This window comes from Gossypium hirsutum, chromosome A11 (genome assembly GCF_007990345.1).
Source record: "Gossypium hirsutum isolate 1008001.06 chromosome A11, Gossypium_hirsutum_v2.1, whole genome shotgun sequence".
Taxonomy (NCBI): Eukaryota; Viridiplantae; Streptophyta; class Magnoliopsida; order Malvales; family Malvaceae; genus Gossypium; species Gossypium hirsutum.
Genome location: NC_053434.1, coordinates 117,414,672 through 117,435,954, shown reverse-complemented (window position 1 = coordinate 117,435,954; position 21,283 = coordinate 117,414,672). Strand labels below are relative to the sequence as shown.

The following is a 21,283-nucleotide window of genomic DNA, read 5'->3' as shown; positions in this document are numbered from 1 at the left end:
AAATGAAACTTAATGTTAAAGTGTTTTGTTCTTCCATGGAAGACAGGATTCTTTGCAATTGCAACAGCAAATTGATTATCACACATGATCCCTGTTGCTTCCTTTTGTTGCAAATTCAGGTTTGCTAATATCTTCCTCAGCTATATGGCTTGATTCACAACCCCAGTAGCTACTACATATTCAGCTTCAGCAGTTGATTGAGCAACCACATTTTGCTTCTTCGAACTCCAACAAAAGATAACTGAACCAAGGGTGAAGACATACCCTGATGTACTCTTCATGTCATCAATCGAACCTGCCCGGTCACTGTCTGTGAATCCAACTAAGCTTAGCTTGTCAGCCTTACCATACAACATTCCATGGTTTAGTGTACCCTTGATATATCTAAGTACTTGTTTAACAGCTTGAAAGTGTTTCTCATTGCAACAATGCATGAACCTTGAGAGCAAACTGACAGCAAACATGATATCTGGCCTAGTGGTAGTCAAATACAGCAAACAACCAACTAGACTCCTATAGACAGATTCACTAACCTATTCAAAACTCCCTTGACTTGATAATTTTTCTCCTACAGCAATAGGAGTGTTTGTTGCCTTGCAACTTTGCATGGAGAACTTGATCAAGATTTTGGTGGCAAAGGCTTTCTGACTTAGGAAAATCCCTCTCTGAGTTTGAGTCACCTCCATGCCAAGAAAGTAAGTCATTCTACCAAGATCAGACATCTCAAACATCTTTTGCATCATTACTTTGAAATCTACTAACATAGCTTGGTCTCCTCCTGTAACAAGTAAATCATCCACATACACAAACACAATAAGCTGTGTTTCATCATTTTCTTTCTTAACATACAAAGTAGGCTCACTGGAGCTTCTCTGAAATCCCAGGCTGAGCAGGTAGCTATCAATTCTGCTGTACCAGGCCCTTGGTGATTGTTTTAAGCCATATACGGCTTTCTTGAGCCTGTAGACCATGTCTTCCTTGTCTGACACTTTGAAGCCTTGAGGTTGCTCTACATAGATTTCTTCTTCAAGAAAGCCATTGAGAAATGCTGACTTTACATTGAGCTGGTGGATTTTCCACTCCATCTGAGCTGCTAAGGCTACCAACAGCCTGATGGTGTCTAGCCTGGCTACTGGTGCAAAAGTTTCCAAGTAGTCCAAGCCATACTTTTGGCTAAAACCCTTCACAACTAGCCTAGCCTTCAGCTTATTCAAACTCCCATCTGCATTGTGCTTGGCTCAATAGACCCATTTCACCCCAATGACCTTCCTGTTGGCTGGTCTTGTGACTAGTTCCCATGTCTGGTTCTTTTCAATCATGGCAATCTCATCTGCCATAGCTTGTTTCCAACCTTGATGTGCCTCAGCCTCTTCAAAACTGCCTAGTTCAACTGTAGCCATATGTGCTCTTTCATAAATTTCAGCCAATAATCTAGTGCCCCTGACTGGTTCATCATCAATGTCTATTTCTAGACCATTTTGATCAGCCTCAGTCTGATCAGCCATAAATTCTTCAGAATTAGCTTCTGGTTCATTTATTTCGCATTTTCAGCTTGCTCTTTCATCAAAGACCACATCCCTGCTTACTTGGATTCTGTTTGATGAAGGATCTAAGATCCTTAACTAAGCTGTAGCCAACTAGACTACCAGGTTATCCCTCTTCACTGCTGTGTGTGTGCATAACACAGGCAACCAAAGACCTTTAGATGAGCCAGTGATGGCTTGAACCCAAACCAGGCTTCAAATGGTGTTTTGTGAGCCAAGGCTTTTGTTGGAAGCCTGTTTTGAATGTAGACTGCTGTGTTGACTGCCTCAGCCCACAAGTTTTTGGGCAAATTCTTCTCAAACATTGAGCATCTGGCCATATCCATCAAGCTCCTATTCTTTCTTTCACTTACACCATTTTGTTGAGGTGTGTAAGTGTTGGTAAGCTGGTGTTTGACTCCTGCTTCATCACAGTAAGCTTGAAATTGACTTAAGGTGTACTCAGTCTCATTATCAAACCTTAGGGTCTTAAGCTTGCAGCCAGCAGCCTTGAACTTCAAAAACACAGAGGTCACTTCTAATTTCTGCTTCAAAAAGAAAATCCAGCAAAATATGGTGTGATCATCAATAAACAAAATGAAGTACCTATTTCCATTCAATGATTCAATCTTCATAGGGCCACACACATCAGTGTGCAGTAGTTGCAACCTTTCAGAGGCACTCCAAGCCTTGTTTGAAGGAAATGGCAGTTTGGCTTGCTTTCTAAGTTGACATGTCTCACAAACATCCTCCTTCTCAACTGAGTTTATGAAGTTTACAACCAGATCCTCTTTGCTTAGCTGGTCCATGGATTTGTAATTAGCATGACCAAGCCTTTGATGCCAAAACTTGGATTCATTTGAAAAAGCAGTATAGGCTCTATATAGGCCTTTTTTTCAGTCCACAACAAAACTCTTGTCTGTCATAGCTACTGTCATAAGCATGGATCCTCTTGGATCACTGATTTGGCACTCATTGCCCTTGAACACAATAGTATAGCCCTTCTTAAGTAACTGAGCTATGTTGGGCAAGTTTCTATCAATCTCAGGTACAAACAACACATTTGAAATGAGTTTGTTACCTGTGGGAGTGCATATCAACACATCCCCTTTGCCCTCTGCATTGATAAAGTGCCCATTGCCAACCTTTACTTTGGTCTTGCAGCTTTTGTCCAATGACTTGAAAATGGCAGTATTTGGTGTCATGTGATTAGTGCAACCACTGTCTAGAAACCATCCATTTGAGACGTTCTTCTAAGCTGCTGAGCATGACACAGCAAAAACTTACTCCTCTTGGTCACTGTCTTCTTTTGCTATCCGAGCCTCAACATTTTGTTGCTGGGGTTGATTTTGTCTTAGTTTGCCTTTGTCTTTGCAAACTCTTTCAACATGCCCCATCTTTTTTGCAGTTTTGGTACTGCACATCTGGCCTAAACCAGCATTTGGCCTTTGGATGACCAAGCCTCTTGCAATGCCTACATGGTCTGTCCCATTTTCTTGGAGCATCTGACTTAGATTTGTCTCTCCAAGTCTTCTTGCCTTTATAGGCAGTGGTGCTCGAACCAGGCTTTGTTGTAGCTTGGAAGGCGCCCTCTCGATGCTCCTCCAATCTATTGGCTCTTCTTTGCTCTTGTGCATAGAGAGCATTGATCAACTCTATCAAGGAGATGTTGGTCAAGTCCCTTGAGTCATCAAGGGAGGATATTTTTGCCTCATACCTCTCAGGTAAGGTTGAGAGGACTTTCTCCACTATTCTTGCTTCATTGAACTGCTTTCCAAGGAGCCTTATACTGTTAACCACAACCATTATTCTGTCTGAATACTGCTTGACAGTTTCCTCCTCCTTCATCTTTAAGTTTTCGAAATCCCTTCTCAAATTCAGTAGCTGTTGCTGCCTTGTCCTCTCAGTCCCTTGAAACTCCTATTTCAATCTGTCTCAGGCTTGCTTTGGTGTCTCACAGTCCATGATCCTTGTGAAGATCACATCTGACACACAGTTTTGAATGTAGGACATGGCTTTGTGCCTCTTGGTCCTTTCATCAGTATGTTGCCTGATTTGAGCCACTGTTCGATTGGCTCTCAAATGTGCTGATTTAGCATCTGAGTTGACCACTTCCCATAGGTCAAATACCTGGAGGTAGGTCTTCATATTGACCACCCAAATGTGGTATCCTTCTCCATTGAAAACTGGAGGTGCAGCAGGTGAGAAGCCTGATGAAGCCATCGTTTTTGAAAGTATACAAAGATAGGTACACTAAGATTATAGCTCTAGATACCAATTGTTGGTGTTTGAAAAACAAAAAATAGTTTCTAAAGGCCAAGTCTTGAGCAACAAGGCTCGTTGCTTATGGAGGAAACAAAAACAGATTTTGCAGAGAAAACAAGAACCGAAATGATAGCAAAGAAAAATGGAGCATGAATTCGAATGAAATTCAATGATTTTCATTGAAAAATAACATTGGCGTATATCCATTACATATACCAGACAAGCTGGTCAATACAACAAGGTTTTCACCTAATCAACTACCTAGCACCACTAAATTACATAGAAACTTTCTAATTTAACTTGCACTTATTGTAAAGCTGATTCATCGGTTCAAAATGTCAACAAAATGCACCTAATACATCAACCAATTGGTTCAAATACAACTAAGTTACAAAGTAAATACTTGAGGTAACTAAAATTACAAAATAGAATAGAAACAGCAACATCAGTAAGGTTCTTCATCTGATGCATGCATGGCTCGACAGTATGTGCTGCTTCCTTAGTTGCATGAGCTGTATGGAAGCCAAATTCAACATAATTAAATGGGTAAATACTTATTATCGCTGACGGATAACCATGAGTGACACTGTTTTATTTGGAGTCTAATGATTGCAACATGTTTGGTGATGATCCTCAACTTTGATTGAATCTATTATTTAATATCAGACAAAATAAAACATTGAGATGAAACTATTTCCTTTTTCATGTTCTTTGATGATTTGTCTTGGTTCTCATCTCTCACTTGTTCTTTCTGGCTACTTAACAATGAAGTGGCTTCGTGTTAGGATTTTAATAATGCTGCAACAACTGGTTATTTATGGTTTTAATTCTTTTAATTTGATATATATTATATATATCTCGTTATTTGAGATTTTGTAGTTCGATTCCTGCATTGCACTTGTAACAAAATCATGATTCAGACCAAAGTCTTGTAGATTGTAATTTTGCATTATTTCACCTCTCATGATTCTTGACAAACTGCCTTTGGTAGAAATCAGCCTCTCTGAAAAAAAGGCAGAAGGTGCCAATTAATACAAAGTATAATCTAGTGCACTGGTAAAATCATCAGGAAAACATAATACAAACAACACAACATACAATAAAGAAGAAATATAAAACAACTATAGAAAAAGGCCCCCCTCCCACCAGGCGATAAAGTTTTCTAGTTTGTCCTCAGATTGTTTTGCAAAAAGATGTATCGAAAAGTTTTCTTATCCACCTTTTTGCAAATCTTAGTTCAACTCTCTCGATGATCCTAATCAACCACCATGATTTTTCAGTCGTGAATACGATGTATCCAATGCTCAATCCTAACAGCAACCCACATCTATATCCCATCAATATAGAAAATTTCCAATTCAATTCATCATCACCATCGACTACAGGAAAATAGACTTTTAGCGGCGCTTTTTTCAGCCTTTAGCGGCGCTTTTAGGCGCCACTAAAACTTTTAGCGATGCTTTCTAAAACGCCGCAAAAAACGTTGCTATATGTAACGCCACAAAAATTTGTGGCGTTTATTGGGAAAAAAACGCCGCTAAAGGTCAAGGCTTTTAGCGGCGTTTGTGGGAAAAGCGCCGCTAAAGGTCAAGGCTTTTAGCGGCGTTTATGGTAAAAGCGCCGCTAAAGGTCAAGGCTTTTAGTGGCGTTTGTGAGAAAAGCGCCGCTAAAGGTCAAGGCTTTTAGCGGCGCTTGTGGTAAAAGCGCCGCTAAAGGTCAAGGCTTTTAGCGGCGCTTTTTTTACAAACGCCGCTAATTTTGGCAGATTTGTAATATTTTTTTCACCAATATCCAGCCCTTCCTGCATTAAAATCCAACCAAATACAACAAATATAATATAAAATGCAGCCAAAAACAGCAAATTTAACATAAAAAATACAACCAAAAACATTAATTCTAAATGATACTTCAAATTTAACTAAAGATATATGATATAATTAATAAATAAAGTATAATTTAAAATATTTTTACAATAATGTTAAACGTGACAAAACTTAAAAACATTCTTACAATAAGAAAACTAATGTCTAAGACGGCGGCTTTTGCGATTGTTGAAACATATGCATCATCTGCTGAAGCTGTAGCTGGAGGTCATCGTACTTTTTGCTCTGTTCTACTACCATCGCTCGTGCCTCTGCCTCTCTCGCTGCAGCCGCTGCCTCCCTCTCTACTGCCTCCGCTCTAAGTTGTTGCTGGAGTTCTTCATATTTTCGTTGAACCTCGGCAATTTGCTCAACCGTGTTCGCTTGCATCTGAGCTATCTGGTCTCTTAACCTCTGAACTTCAGCTTGAGCTTGACTTCCGGAAGGCATGTATTGCTGGGAGCCGGATCCAAAATATTGGGTTGGGGTAACACCAGATCCTTGAAATCGAACCCGACCGTACCTTTCAGGACCCAAAACTTCAGTGATAATTCTGTTATCAATGTTCTCAAGATTAACAGAACTATCACTCGAAGCAATCACTTCATATTCCGCCTTCTTCTCCTTTAGTTTCTCCTAAAAAATCAATTAAAGAATTAGAAACGAAATATATAATAAAAAGAAATGCAACATAACTTAACATTTTTTAAAACTACTAATGATGAATTGAATGAAACAATTATAATTAAAGATTATAAATATTTAGAATAAATCAAATATTATTAAATGAATATACCATAATTTCTCCAGCTTCGGATGTCATAGGAGATCCATCTTTCTTCCTATGCGTAATCTCAAAAAGCTGAAGGCGTCCAACTTTTTGTCCGGATTTGACTTCCTACAATATAGTAGTAAGAATATTATTTAATAATAGAAAGTTATTAATATTTGAAAGAATTAATAAATTCATAATACCTCGGCCTCAGCTATAGAAGCAAAACTTCTCGACCCTGCCGTATGCGTGATTTTTTGTTTTTGCCTGCTGCTTGTTCCAACTCGCTCACGGTCCTACATAATAAAATTATTATTACGTATATAGTAAACACTATATATAAGAGTTTGGAAATACACAATACCTCTCCTTTCTTTGAATTCCAAAATCTAACCGCATCTTCCCATTGATACCTCAGCATTCTTGGCGGAACATTTCTCAGTTTTTCCTCGAGGCTTATGTCTTTCTTAAAATATTGTTTCTTTAAAGTGCTTTTATTGTCTCTCCATCTTTTACCTAATGCCTTCTTGATATAATCATCGGAGACTTCTAAAGCAAATCTCTCCTAAAAAAAACATAAGTTTAGAATGTAAATATAAATGAAACTTAAGCCAAAGTATTATAAATTGCATTCACATTTTGTTACCTTAATATTAGCGAGAGCCTGGTTTTTGTTGCTATCAGGCATGTGATGCCATGATTCGTAGTTGATGGGCAACATATTTGCATTTCATGCTAAAATGCCCAAATAGCCTGCTAAAAGTCGAGCTTCAGATCCAACAGGCTGACCATGAGTATTTCTACTTACTTTAACACGCTCGACAGGATCTAAGTCGTATAAATCTCTAAGTAGCGTACGTCCTCGAACTCTGCGCGTCCCACCACTTTCAGCTGAAAAATGATATACTATTATTATATTAAAATTGACAAATAATTCAATAATAAAAGTCAACACATGTAAAATGAACATAATATTACTTTGAAATTCTTCAGGCTCATCAAGTGTCTCCGGCACATTCGAAGATCCAACAACTGTCTGCTGTTCACTATTTCTTTCTTCCGAATTTGGAGTATTCTGGACAATACTTAAATCTCGTACTCTTCTTCTACGCATTTTTCCTGCAAAACACATAAAATAATTAAAGTTTTAGTAACAAATTACAACAATAGTAGTACATATAAAATAGTTAAATTATATAACATGACAAAGATTAAAATTATAATATTACATATAATTTGAAAATTGTAAAATCTTACTACATCATTATTCGTAAATATCTTCATCCACATCATGTCGAACCCATTGATGTTGTGTATTAGTACTAGGGATATTTTCATCTAAGTTTTGTTCTGGAAAAGGTAATGTTTCTGATCTTTCAACGATGTCATCTCTACTTCCATTACCCATTTCAAACAAGTCTCTAGGGGTGTTCCGGAGTACAACATACCAACCCTCATCAGTTGGATCTTTCGAATAAAAAACTTGTTTCACTTGAGAGGAAAATACATAAGGCTCGTCCATCAATTGTTGTCCAGTGTGAATCAAGCGAGAGAAATTCAACATTGTAAAACCAAATTGATCTTCTTTAATTCCTCGAGCAGTATTAACATCAGCCCAATCACACCGAAATAAGACAACTTTCCATCTGCCATAGTAATCCAACTCAATAATGTCGGTAATAAGTCCGTAATACTCCACATTACCCTCAACCGGATTACTGTCCCTAGCACTAGCATAACTCGTAATTGAAGAATTAACAACAACTCCACAATTTTGAGTTCTCCTCATTCTCTCACGATACTTTGTATGAAATCTGTATCCATTGATGAGGAAAGCACTATATCTTTTTATTATTCTGTTCGGACCTTGGGAAAGCCATTTAACTTCGTCATTGACGTCCTTTCCACTCCAAACCTATTGAATCGAAAGTAAATTGAATAATTAACTAAATTTCGGGATTATATGTAACTTATTAACTTTAGTTACATACCGTTTGACTTAACCATTCATGAAAAGATTCTATGAATAACTTATTAATCTCTCGATGTTGCAATCTTCGAGAGCGTGCATGAGATCTCAAAATTTGTTTGTACTCACTATGTTAAAAACAAGTGTATTTGGTTAGAAGATAAACAAATCAAAACGACAAATATGTGAGGAAATTTTAGAACTTACTTGCGTAACGGTTCAATTGAATCGTGGTGAAAAAGTACATATCGATGTGCCTGTATCCACGATATATCATCTAATTCTGCAATTTCAACTTTGCCGATTGGTTCTCCATAACTTTGAAATAAATAAGTTTCGGCCAAGTCATGATCATTGAGCCCAGCATTTCTACTTGGTCTATTCAATCGTGTTTCAGCATCTTCTAAATATCTAGAACAGAAGGTCATGCACTCTTCTGCCAAGTAGCCTTCAGCAATTGATCCTTCTGGATAACGCTTATTGCGACAATATGACTTCAATTTGCTCAGGAACCTAAACACGATATACAATATTTATCAAAAGCTGTAACTAAATGTATAGAGGTGAATGAATGAATACTTGAGGAATAAATTAGCACCTTTCTATAGGATACATCCATCGATAAAAAATCGGTCCACCAAGGATTGCTTCGTGAGGGAGATGGATTACCAAGTGCACCATAATAGTGAAGAAGGAAGGTGGAAAGATCTTCTCTAAATTGCATAAAGTCAAAGCCGCTCGATCCTGTACTTTCTCAAGTTCTTCGACATTCAAAACTTTGCCACAGATAGCTTTCATTATATTGGATAGTTCAATTATACAGGACGTTACATTTTTTGACATACAGCACCGTAAAGCAATTGGGAGTAAATCTTGCATCAAGATGTGGTAATCATGTGATTTTAATGAATATAATCTTCTATCTTTGAAACTCACACATCGAGATATATTTGACGCATACGCATCTGGGACCTTTATATCCTTCAACACCATGCAGAAAACTTCTTTCTCTTTCTTTGACATTGAAAAAATAGAAGGCGGCAACCGATATTTCCCATTCGGAAGTACTTGAGGATGAAGATCACGCCGGATTCTCATGTCAACTAAACCAAGTCGGCTCTGAAGATTGTCTTTAGATTTTCTATCGACATTTAAAATTGTCCCAATTATGTTCTCACGGACATTCTTCTCAATATGCATGACATCAAGATTGTGGCGTAAAATGTTGTGCTCCCAATAAGGCAACTCAAAAAAAATACTCATTTTCTTCCACAACTCCACCTCATTAGGATCATCCTCTTCGTCAAATTCATCATCAGATTCATCCCTCGATCTTCTCCTTGTTTGCGTGATAGGTGGTTGATTCATCTTCCCATAACTAAAGTTGATATCTTTTAACATAAACAAGATTTCAGATCCAACGGTCTGCTCAGGAGCTCCTCTGTACTCTTCAGTACCGTCAAATAGAGTCCTCTGAAATCTAAATTTATGATTTTCATCTAACCACCGACGATGGCCCATGTAAGAGAACTTCTTCCCATTATACAACCACTTCGAACAAGTTTGCGCAGCACAACAAGGACAGGCATAACGTCCTTTGGTACTCCAACCCGATAAATTAGCATAAGCCGGGAAATCATTAATTGTCCACAATAAAGCTGCACGTAAATTAAACTTCTCATTTCTCGATACATCATATGTCTCAACACTCGACCATAATTGTTTTAACTCTTCAATAAGTGGCTGCAAATAGATGTCAATATCATTTCCGGGACCTTTCTCTCCGGGGATAATCATTGATAAAATAAATGAAGATTGCTTCATGTAAATCCATGGAGGCAAATTGTAAGGAACAAGCACTACAGGCCAAGTACTGTACGAAGTACTCATGATTTTAAATGGATTAAAGCCATCAGCTGCTAGCCCAAGCCTCACATTCCGAGGATCGCTTGCAAAGCTTGGAAATTTACTGTCAAATGATTTCCAAGCTAAAGAATCCGCAGGATGTCTTAATAATCCATCATCGGTCCGTTGATCATTATGCCATGTCATAGATTCGGCTGTCTTTGAGGACATGAAAAGCCTTTGAAGTCTTGGTATCAGGGGAAAATATCACAAGACCTTGACTGGCTTCTTTCTTAACTGTGCCCCACCTTTATCCGTATTCACATCTTCTGTATTACTATTCATCCAACGAGACTTACAGCAAACATGACAAGATTGTTGGTTTTTCTGATCACCCCAGTACAACATGCAGTCATTTGGGCAACTATGAATTTTATCGTACCCAAGGCCCAAATCTTTTATTAGTCTCTTCATATCTTGACAAGACTGGGGAATTTTTGCAAATGGAAACATCTCTCTTAGAAACTCTAGCAGCATTGTAAAAGAGTTTCCGGTCCACCCTCCTAAACATTTTAAGTGAAATAGACGAATGCAGAAGGACAATTTCGAATATTTTGATCCCTCGTAAAGTTCTTCATTCATTTCATTAAGTAAATTGTAGAACTTAGCCGCTTCTTCATTTGGCTCCTCATTAGGTGCACTTGTTCCCGTTTCGCCAAAAACATTTCCACCAATATTACAATCATCGGATGCAATAAAGTCAGGTGGAAACGATTGCTCACCATGACTGTACATATTAAATGTATCCCGCAACATACCTTCCATGTCATCTTGTCTAACATACTGATGGTAATCAGTATCAGGATAAGTCGGATTAATCGTTGAAGAAGTTCCACTAGAAGTACACTCTCCATGGAAAATCCATTTTTTATACCCCGAATAAAGCCATCAACAATTAGATGTTCGTAGACAACTTCACGAGTATGCCAGTAGATGTTGCCACACTTCTTACACGGGCAAAGAATCATATTCTCTTGGCTTGCATTTTGAAATGCAAAATTTAGAAAAGTTTGTACTCCATTTTGATAGGCATTGCTTACCCTTGACAATTTCATCCAACTCCTATCCATTTTGTAGTTCTTGAAATCTAAAGTTCACAACATATTATAGTTACTTAAATGTTCTCAATTGAGAACTTCTTCCCATTATACTAAATATCAGGTCTCTAATGGGTATAAACTAATTCAGGCAAGTTGCGAGATTTTCAACTATAGATTTATGTATTATGTAAGTTAAGTAAATTTCGTAAACTAGTTATGAATGGTATGATATATACTTAAGTATTATGTAAGTTATGTAAGTTATGATATGATATATATTTATGTAAATTATATATTTATCTAAGTTATATAAGTTATGTAAGTTATGTAAATTATGATATAAAATATATTTAAGTATTATGTAAGTTATGTAAGTTATATATTTATCTAAGTTATATAAGTTATGTACGTTTTGTAAGTTATATAAATTATGATATCAAATATATTTATGTATTATGTAAGTTTTTTATTTCACGATGTGGAAAATCACATGGATAATACATATCAAGTATCAAGTATCTACAGGTAAGTAGCAGGATTAAATAATATTTAATTAAATAATATTTATAAAAATTATTTTAATTAAGTGATATACATGTCATTCGTTTTTATTTGACAAATCACATGTGCAGTTAAAATAGTCCACACTTAATTTAATTTATGTTTTACAAGTCATCTTTTCTTAAGTACATATTAATATAAAAAAAGAATCGTAATAAAAAAATCAAACATTATTAATATAAAAAAATAGTAATTTGAATATAATAATATAAAAAAAGAATCGTAAATATTAAAATCAAACATTATTAATATAAAAAATAGTAATTTGAATATAATAATATAAAAAAAGAATCGTAGTTTAATTTTTATAAGTAAATTGGAAATAAATATTCAATAGTAAATGAGCTCGATAGAACTATTTTCAAGTCTTTTTGAATTTTTTAAGATTCATCATACGTGGCGTTGTTACACCTAGGGAGGATCCATTATATCTTGCAGCTCGATATAAGGCAACCCGTCAGGTTTCCAGCCTATATACTTTGAATCTTTAAAATATTTAAATATTAAAATCAAACATTATTAATATAAAAAAATAGTAATTTGAATATAATAATATAAAAAAAGAATCGTAGTTTAATTTTTATAAGTAAATTGGAAATAAATATTCAATAGTAAATGAGCTCGATAGAACTATTTTCAAGTCTTTTTGAATTTTTTAAGATTCATCATACGTGGCGTTGTTACACCTAGGGAGGATCCATTATATCTTGCAGCTCGATATAAGGCAACCCGTCAGGTTTCCAGCCTATATACTTTGAATCTTTAAAATATTTAAAATAAGGTTGGAGAGAAGGTCAGCCATTGTTGTAATTTTAATGGACAAGCAAGCTACACGGTAATAAAATTAATTCATACTTATTCATACTTAAGCTGAATCAAATAATAAATAAGTTGAACCAAATATTTAAAATTAATTTGGTAACAAAATAGTTCTGCTCCAAACAGAACCAGCAATTAAATCTTTACAAAATCGCAACCCCAAAATATTAATTTTTCCAAAATCATCATGATAAAACTATTATTGATTAGAATTTTGAAATAAAACGTACCTTAATAAAACGTACCTGGTCTACTCCACTCTCACCAGCAAACAGAGGCTGGAGTCAAAAAAGTAATATTTGTTAAGTGATTTAAAGTGAAAATACATAGAAATAAGAAAAAAAAAATAGCAACGAAACCTATATGTACCTAGAACAAATGTCAATGGCTGTGGTGTATTTAGTTGCACCAAATATTAATTCAGGTGCTCGATAGTACCTAGAACAGATGTAAGATTATAAGAGTAGCACCAAATATATTTCAGTTTAAGCAAATATAAAAACTTTATCTATATCAGTACCAAATATTAATTCGAAGATTAAATGGCAGCTTCAGTTGAACCAATAGTTGCAGGAGGAGCAGGAATCAGTAACTGAAATACATACAACATTAATTCACTAATACAGACACATGTAAGATTATAAGAGTAGCACCAAATATATTTCAGTTCAAGAAAATATAAAAACTTTATCTATATCAGTACCAAATATTAATCCGAAGATTAAATGGCAGCTTCAGTTGAACAAATAGTTGCAGGAGGAGCAGGAATCAGTAACTGAAATACATACAACATTAATTCACTAATACAGACACATGTAAGATTATAAGAGTAGCACCAAATATATTTCAGTTTAAGCAAATATGAAAACTTTATCTATATCAGTACCAAATATTAATTCGAAGATTAAATGGCAGCTTCAGTTGAACCAATAGTTGCAGGAGGAGCAGGAAGCAGTAACTGAAACATATACAACATTAATTCACTAATATAGACACATGGAACTATATCCTAAAAGTCAAAACACAAGGAATTAAAGTATATGTACCATATTTAGTATACAATATAATTTTACTTCATATATATTACTTCATATAGCTATTATAGTAATAATTAAATTTATTAACAATCGTCATAGTACAAAAATAGGGAAGAAAAAATTAGGTGTTGGTTAAAAGCAGTCAAAAAAATATTTTTGTACAAAATTAATTCAAATACTAAGTAAATCTCGACAGAATAACCCAAACAAGAAGGAATTATATAACCAACCTGCAGTGTACAAGAAGTAACAGATAGGCATTTGATACTTGATAAGGATGCTAACAAACTGATACAAAAATTATCAATCTGAATGGCTGATCATTTATTCAATTGCTCCCTAGAATGCATTGATTTATCAAATTAGATTAAATACACAGAACATAAATGTAAAATTAATTAATAATAAAACTTACTTGCGTCTCAGAAACAGATACAGAAGAATGACCCTGAAAAAGTTTAAAAATTAAATGTCAACAAAATCCAACTGATTTGTACCAAAATAGATCATCTTCAAACTACAACCATCTAAATTGAAAATTGATATAAGGCATAATGTGAGTAATCCTTAGTAAAACTTCATGTCAGTTTTGCGATATAATTCAGTCAAAATAAACTTCTCAGCCCAAAAATATGCAGCAGTTGTTGCAAATGTTTTTACATTACATATATTTATAATCCAGTCAAAATAAACTTCATGTCAGTTTTCCTAGATATACAAAAAGGGATAGAAATGACATCCATATTTAGACATAAGTAAAAGTTTACAAGCTGCAGTGTTTGCAAAAGCTAATCATGAAAATATTGGTCAACAGATTGTTGCAGCACATCAAAATCTTGTTGTAAAAGATTGTTGATATTAGCAAGAAGTAAACTTTGGCCTCTAGCCTTAACAAGTAATGTGATAAGAGAAGTTTCCAACCTAAGTTAAGTGTTAAAAAATATATATATAATAGGAAAAAGAAAATGGGGGAAGCAAATGTTTTAGTCGTTCACATCTGAGCCTAAGAATCAAAAGAAGTTTATAAGAAGAAACTCATTGACAGACATTACAGACAATAGGCTAAAAACAAACAGATCTGATAATATGGGTCAAACCATCTAGCCAATGGAACTGATTGGCCAAGAAATTTTCATTAGACATTTCTAACTTTATGAACTTTGAACAATGGATGAGGACCAGCATTTGCAACCCCATGACACCATGATATTTTACCATTAAAATGGGGTTTAAAATTTTAATCAATATCTTGTTAAGTGCTATGTTAACCATTGTATCAAATATCTACTACATGAATGAACTAATCCACCTAGTACTAACAAGAAAAATGAAAATAGATTTAATTATTTTAAATATATTTTCATCAAACATTGATAATCATATATATTTATATGTTTAAATATTTTGAATTTGGTATTTTTATTTCAATTCAGGGTTGATTTTGAGGTAACTTGGGTAATTTTTTAAAGTATGTTATGTTAATGTTAAAAGTAACTTTTTGTTATTAAACTGTGTACAAACTTTGAATCTATTCATATATATATCCCACATTCCTAATCATTACATAGTAAAAAGAAAAATGAAATTCTATTCCCAATAAACACATTTACTTAATTTTATTGAAATAAATAAAATAATTAAATCTATTTTTACACGAGTATACAAAAAGTAAAATATATATACATATGATTTCCAGTAAATTTAATTTGATGTTAGAGTTGCTTTGTAGCTTCTTCAAGTATCCCTTTAGATCTTATACTAATAGAAAGTTGAATCAGAACTTTTTTCCACATCTGCCCAGTTATGCTTATGTTAATATGTGAAATTTAGATGATACTAATGTCTTACAAGTTGTATCCCATGATGCATGATGCTATTTATATCATAAAACACATGGTGTCACTTCATCCAAATAGCTGCTTCTTAAACTAGGTTTGCATGCAGTTAGTGAATAAACAGCAAATTATTGAGGGAAGAAGAATAGTATCTCTTTAAATGCCATAGCATAAAGAATGGGCACATCAAGAAACAATACCATGAAACCAACATTTGAAGAATCATGTTTAAATCTAAGCCTCACTGACACACAAGTATACTGTACTAGATTTAACCAATTTTTTTAAAATCACAACAATACCAATACAAATATGTCTTAATAATCACAAAGTTTAGAATCAAATTTTTACTGTGCAGCACAAACAAACTAAAAACTGGAATAATCTAAATTACAACTGAGTAATTGAACTAAAACTTGCAACTCATAGTGGGATTCAGATACCCTATATACTGAATTTTGAATCTCGATACTTAAAACTCAAACCTCCTCTCTTACCAACTGTGCTAAGACTTTTATTAATGGAGATTTAACAACTGACATCAAAATTTATATAAAACAATTAATTAATATTACACAACCAAAACATGACTACCTAGACGATGAGTAGATCAAAGGGGCAAAAACAAAAGAAAGCATCTCAAAACTAGAAGCACCATTGACATAGTTAATTAAACAAGCATTTAGCAAGTTAGAAACATTCAAGTACCATCAGGCCGCATTAATCTTTTCCTTAACAGTGGGTTGTGGTCCTGTTCAAAACAATAATAAAATATCAAAAATATACAAGCTTGATAAGGTTTTGCCTATGTTAGCAAAATAAAACAAGGAGAGAAAGGAAGATTGAAACAAGAAAAGCAGAAAGACCCAGAAAGCAAGAAGACGTTAAAACATACCTTGTAAAATTTGGGTGTCATTGGGAATCCATGGAAAAAGCTAAATCCAAGAAGATGCCCCCACTCATCTATAGAGACAGTTGATTTGTTTCCTTCTAAAACCGAGAAGATGCGCCGGATATTGGGAAACTAGGGTAAAAATTTTGGGGGAGAAGAAGTTGGGGAAAATTTGAGGGAGAAGAAGTTGGGGGAAATCGGGGAAATTGACTTTGGCAGAGAGTAAAGCAATTTCGGGCCACACAGAAACGACGCCGTTTTAGTTAAAAAAATTTAGATTTTGTGGCGTTTTCATAAAACGCCACTAATAAAAATAACAACAAAGTATAAAACGACAGCATTTTGCTTCCATGGATAATTGTGGCGTTTTTCAATAAAACGCCGGTAAACTTTAATATCATTTAGCCTTTATATTTTTATAATATTATTAATTAATCAAAATACTTAATATTATTAACACTAATTAATCAAAACTCTATACCTTAAACCATTAAACTATATCCCTATAACCTTAATCCCTAAAGTATATCCCTTAAACCCTAAACTATATCCCCTAACCATAAACCACAAAATAATAACCCCTAAGCCTTAACCACAAAATGTATAGATTAATCATAACCTTAAACTATATCTCTTGATCCTTAAACCACAAAATAATAACACTAATTAATCAATACTCTGAACCTTAAACCATTAAACTATATCCCCTACTAAAGTACCGGCCTAAACTATATCCCTTAAACCTTAAACCACAAAATAAAAACCCCTAAGTATTAACCCCTAACCCCTAACCCCTAACCCTTAAATCATAAACCCCGACCCTTAAACCATAATACATAAACCTTAAAATAGTAACTCATAAACTTTAAACCCTTAATCATATAACCTAAATCGTAAACCCTAAACTTTTTAGCGACGTTTTACCAAAAGCGCCGCTAATGCTCTTATTTTTAGCGGCGTTTTACCAAAAGCGCCCCAAATACTCCGATTTTTAGCGGCGTTTTACCAAAAGCGCCGCTAATGCTCTTATTTTTAGCGGCGTTTTACCAAAAGCGCCGCTAATGCTCTTATTTTTAGCGGCATTTTACCAAAAGCACCGCTATTGCGCTGCTTTAAGCGGCATTTTTGGTAAAACGCCGCTATTGCTCTATGTTTTACAATTTTTTTGGCGTTTTTTGAGAAAACGCCGCTAAAAACACCGCTAAAGACCTGTTTTCCTGTAGTGTATATCATTATCACCATCATCATATCTATCAAATTTGACTAGAGTTTCCTTATCATTATCACAACTTTTTGATAATGGTAACCCGCATAAAACCAAGTTTCCTTTGTAGGAATCATTAGTGAAAGTATCAAATTATTTACCTTGAGGAATGGGTCCCTTAGAGCTTGTTTGGTGAGAGATCCAATGAGTCAAGCTCTATCAAATCACATAATGATGATGGGATATGACCTGTTAAGTAATTATGAGAGAGGTTTAGGGCAATAAGTGATTGAAGCTCACCTAAAGTTTTAGGAATTTCTCCCAAGAATTGATTGTTAGAGAAGTTAATTACCATCCAGCTGGTTAATAGTGATTCAAACTTCAATTCCTACCCTTTTGCAGTAAAAGAGAAACCTTTCACCTGATAATACTGCGTTCCATTAGCCAATGCATTTATCACGTACTCCAATTTACCTTTCTTTTCATACCTTTTTTTAATGGCATGTAAATTCTCAAAAAAACCTGATAGGTAAGTAGCCATTGAAGTTATTGTGAGAAAGATCAATGACATGAAAATGAGTGAAGGAAACAATAACATTAGAGTTAACGACATGGCCATAAAATCTATTCGATCTGAAGATAAGAACTTGTAGATGATCCAAATTTCCTAACCAATCTGGGAAAGTATCATTTAAATAGTTGTTCATAACATTTAGAAGCTTCAACTCTTTGCAGTTAGCCAAAGATCGTGGTAGTGACTCTTCTAATTGGTTGTTGTTGACCTGAAAACTTTGTAAAGTGCAACCTTGAGCAAATTTTTTTGGTATTTTACCATGAAAATAATTATTCCAAAGAGAATAACTCCAATTTCCAATGCACTTTGGAATTGTTCCACCAAAACTATTCTTATATAAATTGAGAATTTTAAGGGAACTCAAGTTGCATATTAAGGAAGGGATTTCTCCGACTAAGTTATTCTCTGAAAAGAAGCATATTTGCAATGAAGATGGTAGAGTTAGAATTCGTCCTTCAAGAAAATTTTTAATAGCATTAGAGTTAGGAGTTTGAAGATTCTTTGAAACAATAAATGTAAATGAATTATATTTGTCATGCAAAATATGAATTGTATGGCCAACACAAATGATTAGTTAATTTACTAACACTACTTGTAACAATTTTTAGATGCATGAGAACCACCTTCTAGACATATACCTAATGTAACTTTTATTTTTATTACTTAGTAGTACTATATGTAACAAAGTTCTACTGCAATTAGAAGGGATTTCATAACAATACAATAAAAAGGAGATAAAAATGATATTTATACCTGTTAAATTGTTATTATAAAGTACAATGACCTCGAGAGAGAAGTAAAGTTTTCAATAGTTGAAGGAATTTCACCTGAAATATATAATTAATTTATTAAATTTTTTTCTAGAATTAAAAGCAGGACATTTGGTTCTGCTTATCTAAGAAGGTGTTTGCGATAGTGAAATGCAGAAGAGAAGTCAAGTTTGTGATTTTTAAAAGCACAAGTCATTTATCTTACCAGAAAATTGAATTCCACTCAAATTAAGATAATTTAATCGAGGAAGGTAATCAAACATATTCAACGAGAGATGACCAAAGAGATTTTTGTATCCCAATGCAATTTGTTACATTAAAGAAATGTTGAAGATTGAGGAAGGAATAGAACCTGCAATAAATATGATCAATTCATTTCTTGGCATAAAGAAAGAAAAAAAGGCGTTGAAATATGTAAAATTCACATGTAATAAATGTTTAAGATTTATACCAATCCAAATTTCAACTTATTATTTGATGCCATCTAAGCCAATTTGTCGAAAAATGTTGACATAACTAACATCAAGATTTTTTTCGACATGGAAGTTAACTGAACCATTAATCATATCATCATTTTCCTTTTAGATTGGCTTAAAATGACATCAAATAACAAGTTGATGGCTCAATTGACACACACAACATATTTACACTATGGCTAAGTTTCATTTTGTTAGCATTGAATTTAATGGTTATTGTCCAAGGTAAATGGGATAGAACCAACTAAGTTGTTACCACACAGATACAACCTTTGAAGTTTAGCAAAGTAACCAGACCACAATGGGATTTCTCCATTGAAGTTGTTACCAAAGATCAAATATTTCAGCAGATCCAAATTAGTTAACTCAATGGGTAAAAGGCCACGAAAACTATTATGATGAATGTCAAGCCAGGTAAGGAAAGGTAGCTTTTCAAATTGACACTAAATGGCACCTATGAGATCATACTTGACAAAATTAAAGTAATGACTTTGTCATGTCTGAGTCAACATGTGATATCAGTCTAATTACAGATGGAAGTAGTGTTGGAACAATGGCAGCAACTTAAGCAAAATCAAAACAAACAAAAGCCAAGAAGGAACCAAAAGCAAAAATTGAAAAGAAAATAGTTTGAAAAAAAATGTTGTAACGGGATAATAATTTCCATTGAATGAAAATAAAAAATATATGTGAAGGTTACATGAAATTGGACAGTTACCTAACAATGTAACTGCTCCCACCAATACACCACTAATACAAGTTAAATTTCAAACTAAAGCAAGCTAATACATCAGCCATTACATCAAGTACATCTCAAAAAATAATCCGACTGACTTTGATTACAAGTTACAAATTAACTAAGCAAGTTACATTTGAACAAAAGAAACAAAATGGACCAAACTAGCTGCTACATTTGGTTCTGCTCCATTGCTAGTCTGCTTGGTGAACTACTAGTCACATGTTGCATTGCAGGCCAATGCTCAACACTCCTCCTTGGACTGTATACAACATACACCAATCTTCCTTCTTAAGTCTTCGAACCTTGTTTTACTAAGTGGCTTAGTTAAAATATCAGCCAATTGGTCTTGTGAGCTGCAATGAATAAGGTTGACTTCTCCTGATTGTTCAGCCTCTCTAACAAAATGAAATTTAATTTTAAAATGTTTAGCCTTGCCATGAAAGATTGGATTTTTAGTTATGGCAACTGCTGATTTATTATCGACCATAATCTCAGTGGCTTCGCGTTGATCTTCATTCAATTCAAATAACAGCTTTCTAAGCCAAATGGCTTGATTCACTGCTCCTGCTGCAATGTACTCTGCTTCAGCTGTGGATTGAGCAACAGTTTGTTGCTTCTTTGAACTCCAGCAAAATACTCCTGAGCCAAGTGTGAAGAAGTAACCAGAGGTGCTATTCATGTCATCAACAGAGCCAGCCCAGTCACTATCTGAGTATCCAATTAGCTTAAGCTCTTTCTCTTCCTTAAACATAACTCCATGGTTCAATGTTCCTTTGACATATCTAAGAATTCTCTTAGCTGCTTTAAAGTGAGTCACATTACAGCAGTGCATAAACCTTGACAAGAGACTAACACCAAACATGATATTAGGCCTAGTTGTTGTTAAGTAAAGCAGGCAGCCTACTAGGCTTCGATATTCCTTCTCATCGACCTTGTTTTGATTCCCACTATTAGTTAGTTTCTCCCCTTGTGCTACTGGTGTACTAACTGATTTAGAATTAGCCATGTAGAATTTATTTAAAATCTTCAATGCAAAGGCA

The 21,283-nt window shown here is 34.4% G+C and overlaps 1 protein-coding gene and 1 long non-coding RNA gene across 4 annotated transcripts; both read right to left on the bottom strand.

Annotated features, from left to right (window-relative positions):
- Positions 1-3,458: 3,458 nt before the first annotated feature.
- Positions 3,459-7,119, bottom strand: LOC121210086 (uncharacterized). Its single transcript, XM_041082182.1, has 4 exons — positions 7,069-7,119; positions 6,787-6,987; positions 6,652-6,718; positions 3,459-3,733 (listed from the first exon to the last, which is right to left on the bottom strand). The coding sequence occupies exons 1-4, from the start codon at positions 7,108-7,110 to the stop codon at positions 3,459-3,461; spliced, it is 585 nt and encodes a 194-aa protein (XP_040938116.1). The 5' UTR covers positions 7,111-7,119.
- Positions 7,120-7,435: 316 nt separating this feature from the next.
- On the bottom strand, positions 7,436-17,272 carry LOC121209423 (uncharacterized). 3 transcript variants are annotated; one of them, XR_005904556.1, is made up of 9 exons: positions 16,484-17,272; positions 16,297-16,339; positions 14,169-14,201; positions 13,603-13,674; positions 13,420-13,491; positions 13,237-13,308; positions 13,086-13,154; positions 12,962-12,994; positions 7,436-7,541 (listed from the first exon to the last, which is right to left on the bottom strand). It is a non-coding gene; the product is annotated as an uncharacterized lncRNA (long non-coding RNA). The 3 variants fall into 3 exon arrangements; XR_005904554.1 differs by lacking the exon at positions 7,436-7,541 and having other exon boundaries at positions 12,961-12,994; XR_005904555.1 differs by lacking the exons at positions 7,436-7,541; positions 13,420-13,491 and having other exon boundaries at positions 12,961-12,994.
- Between the last annotated feature and the right edge of the window lie 4,011 nt (positions 17,273-21,283).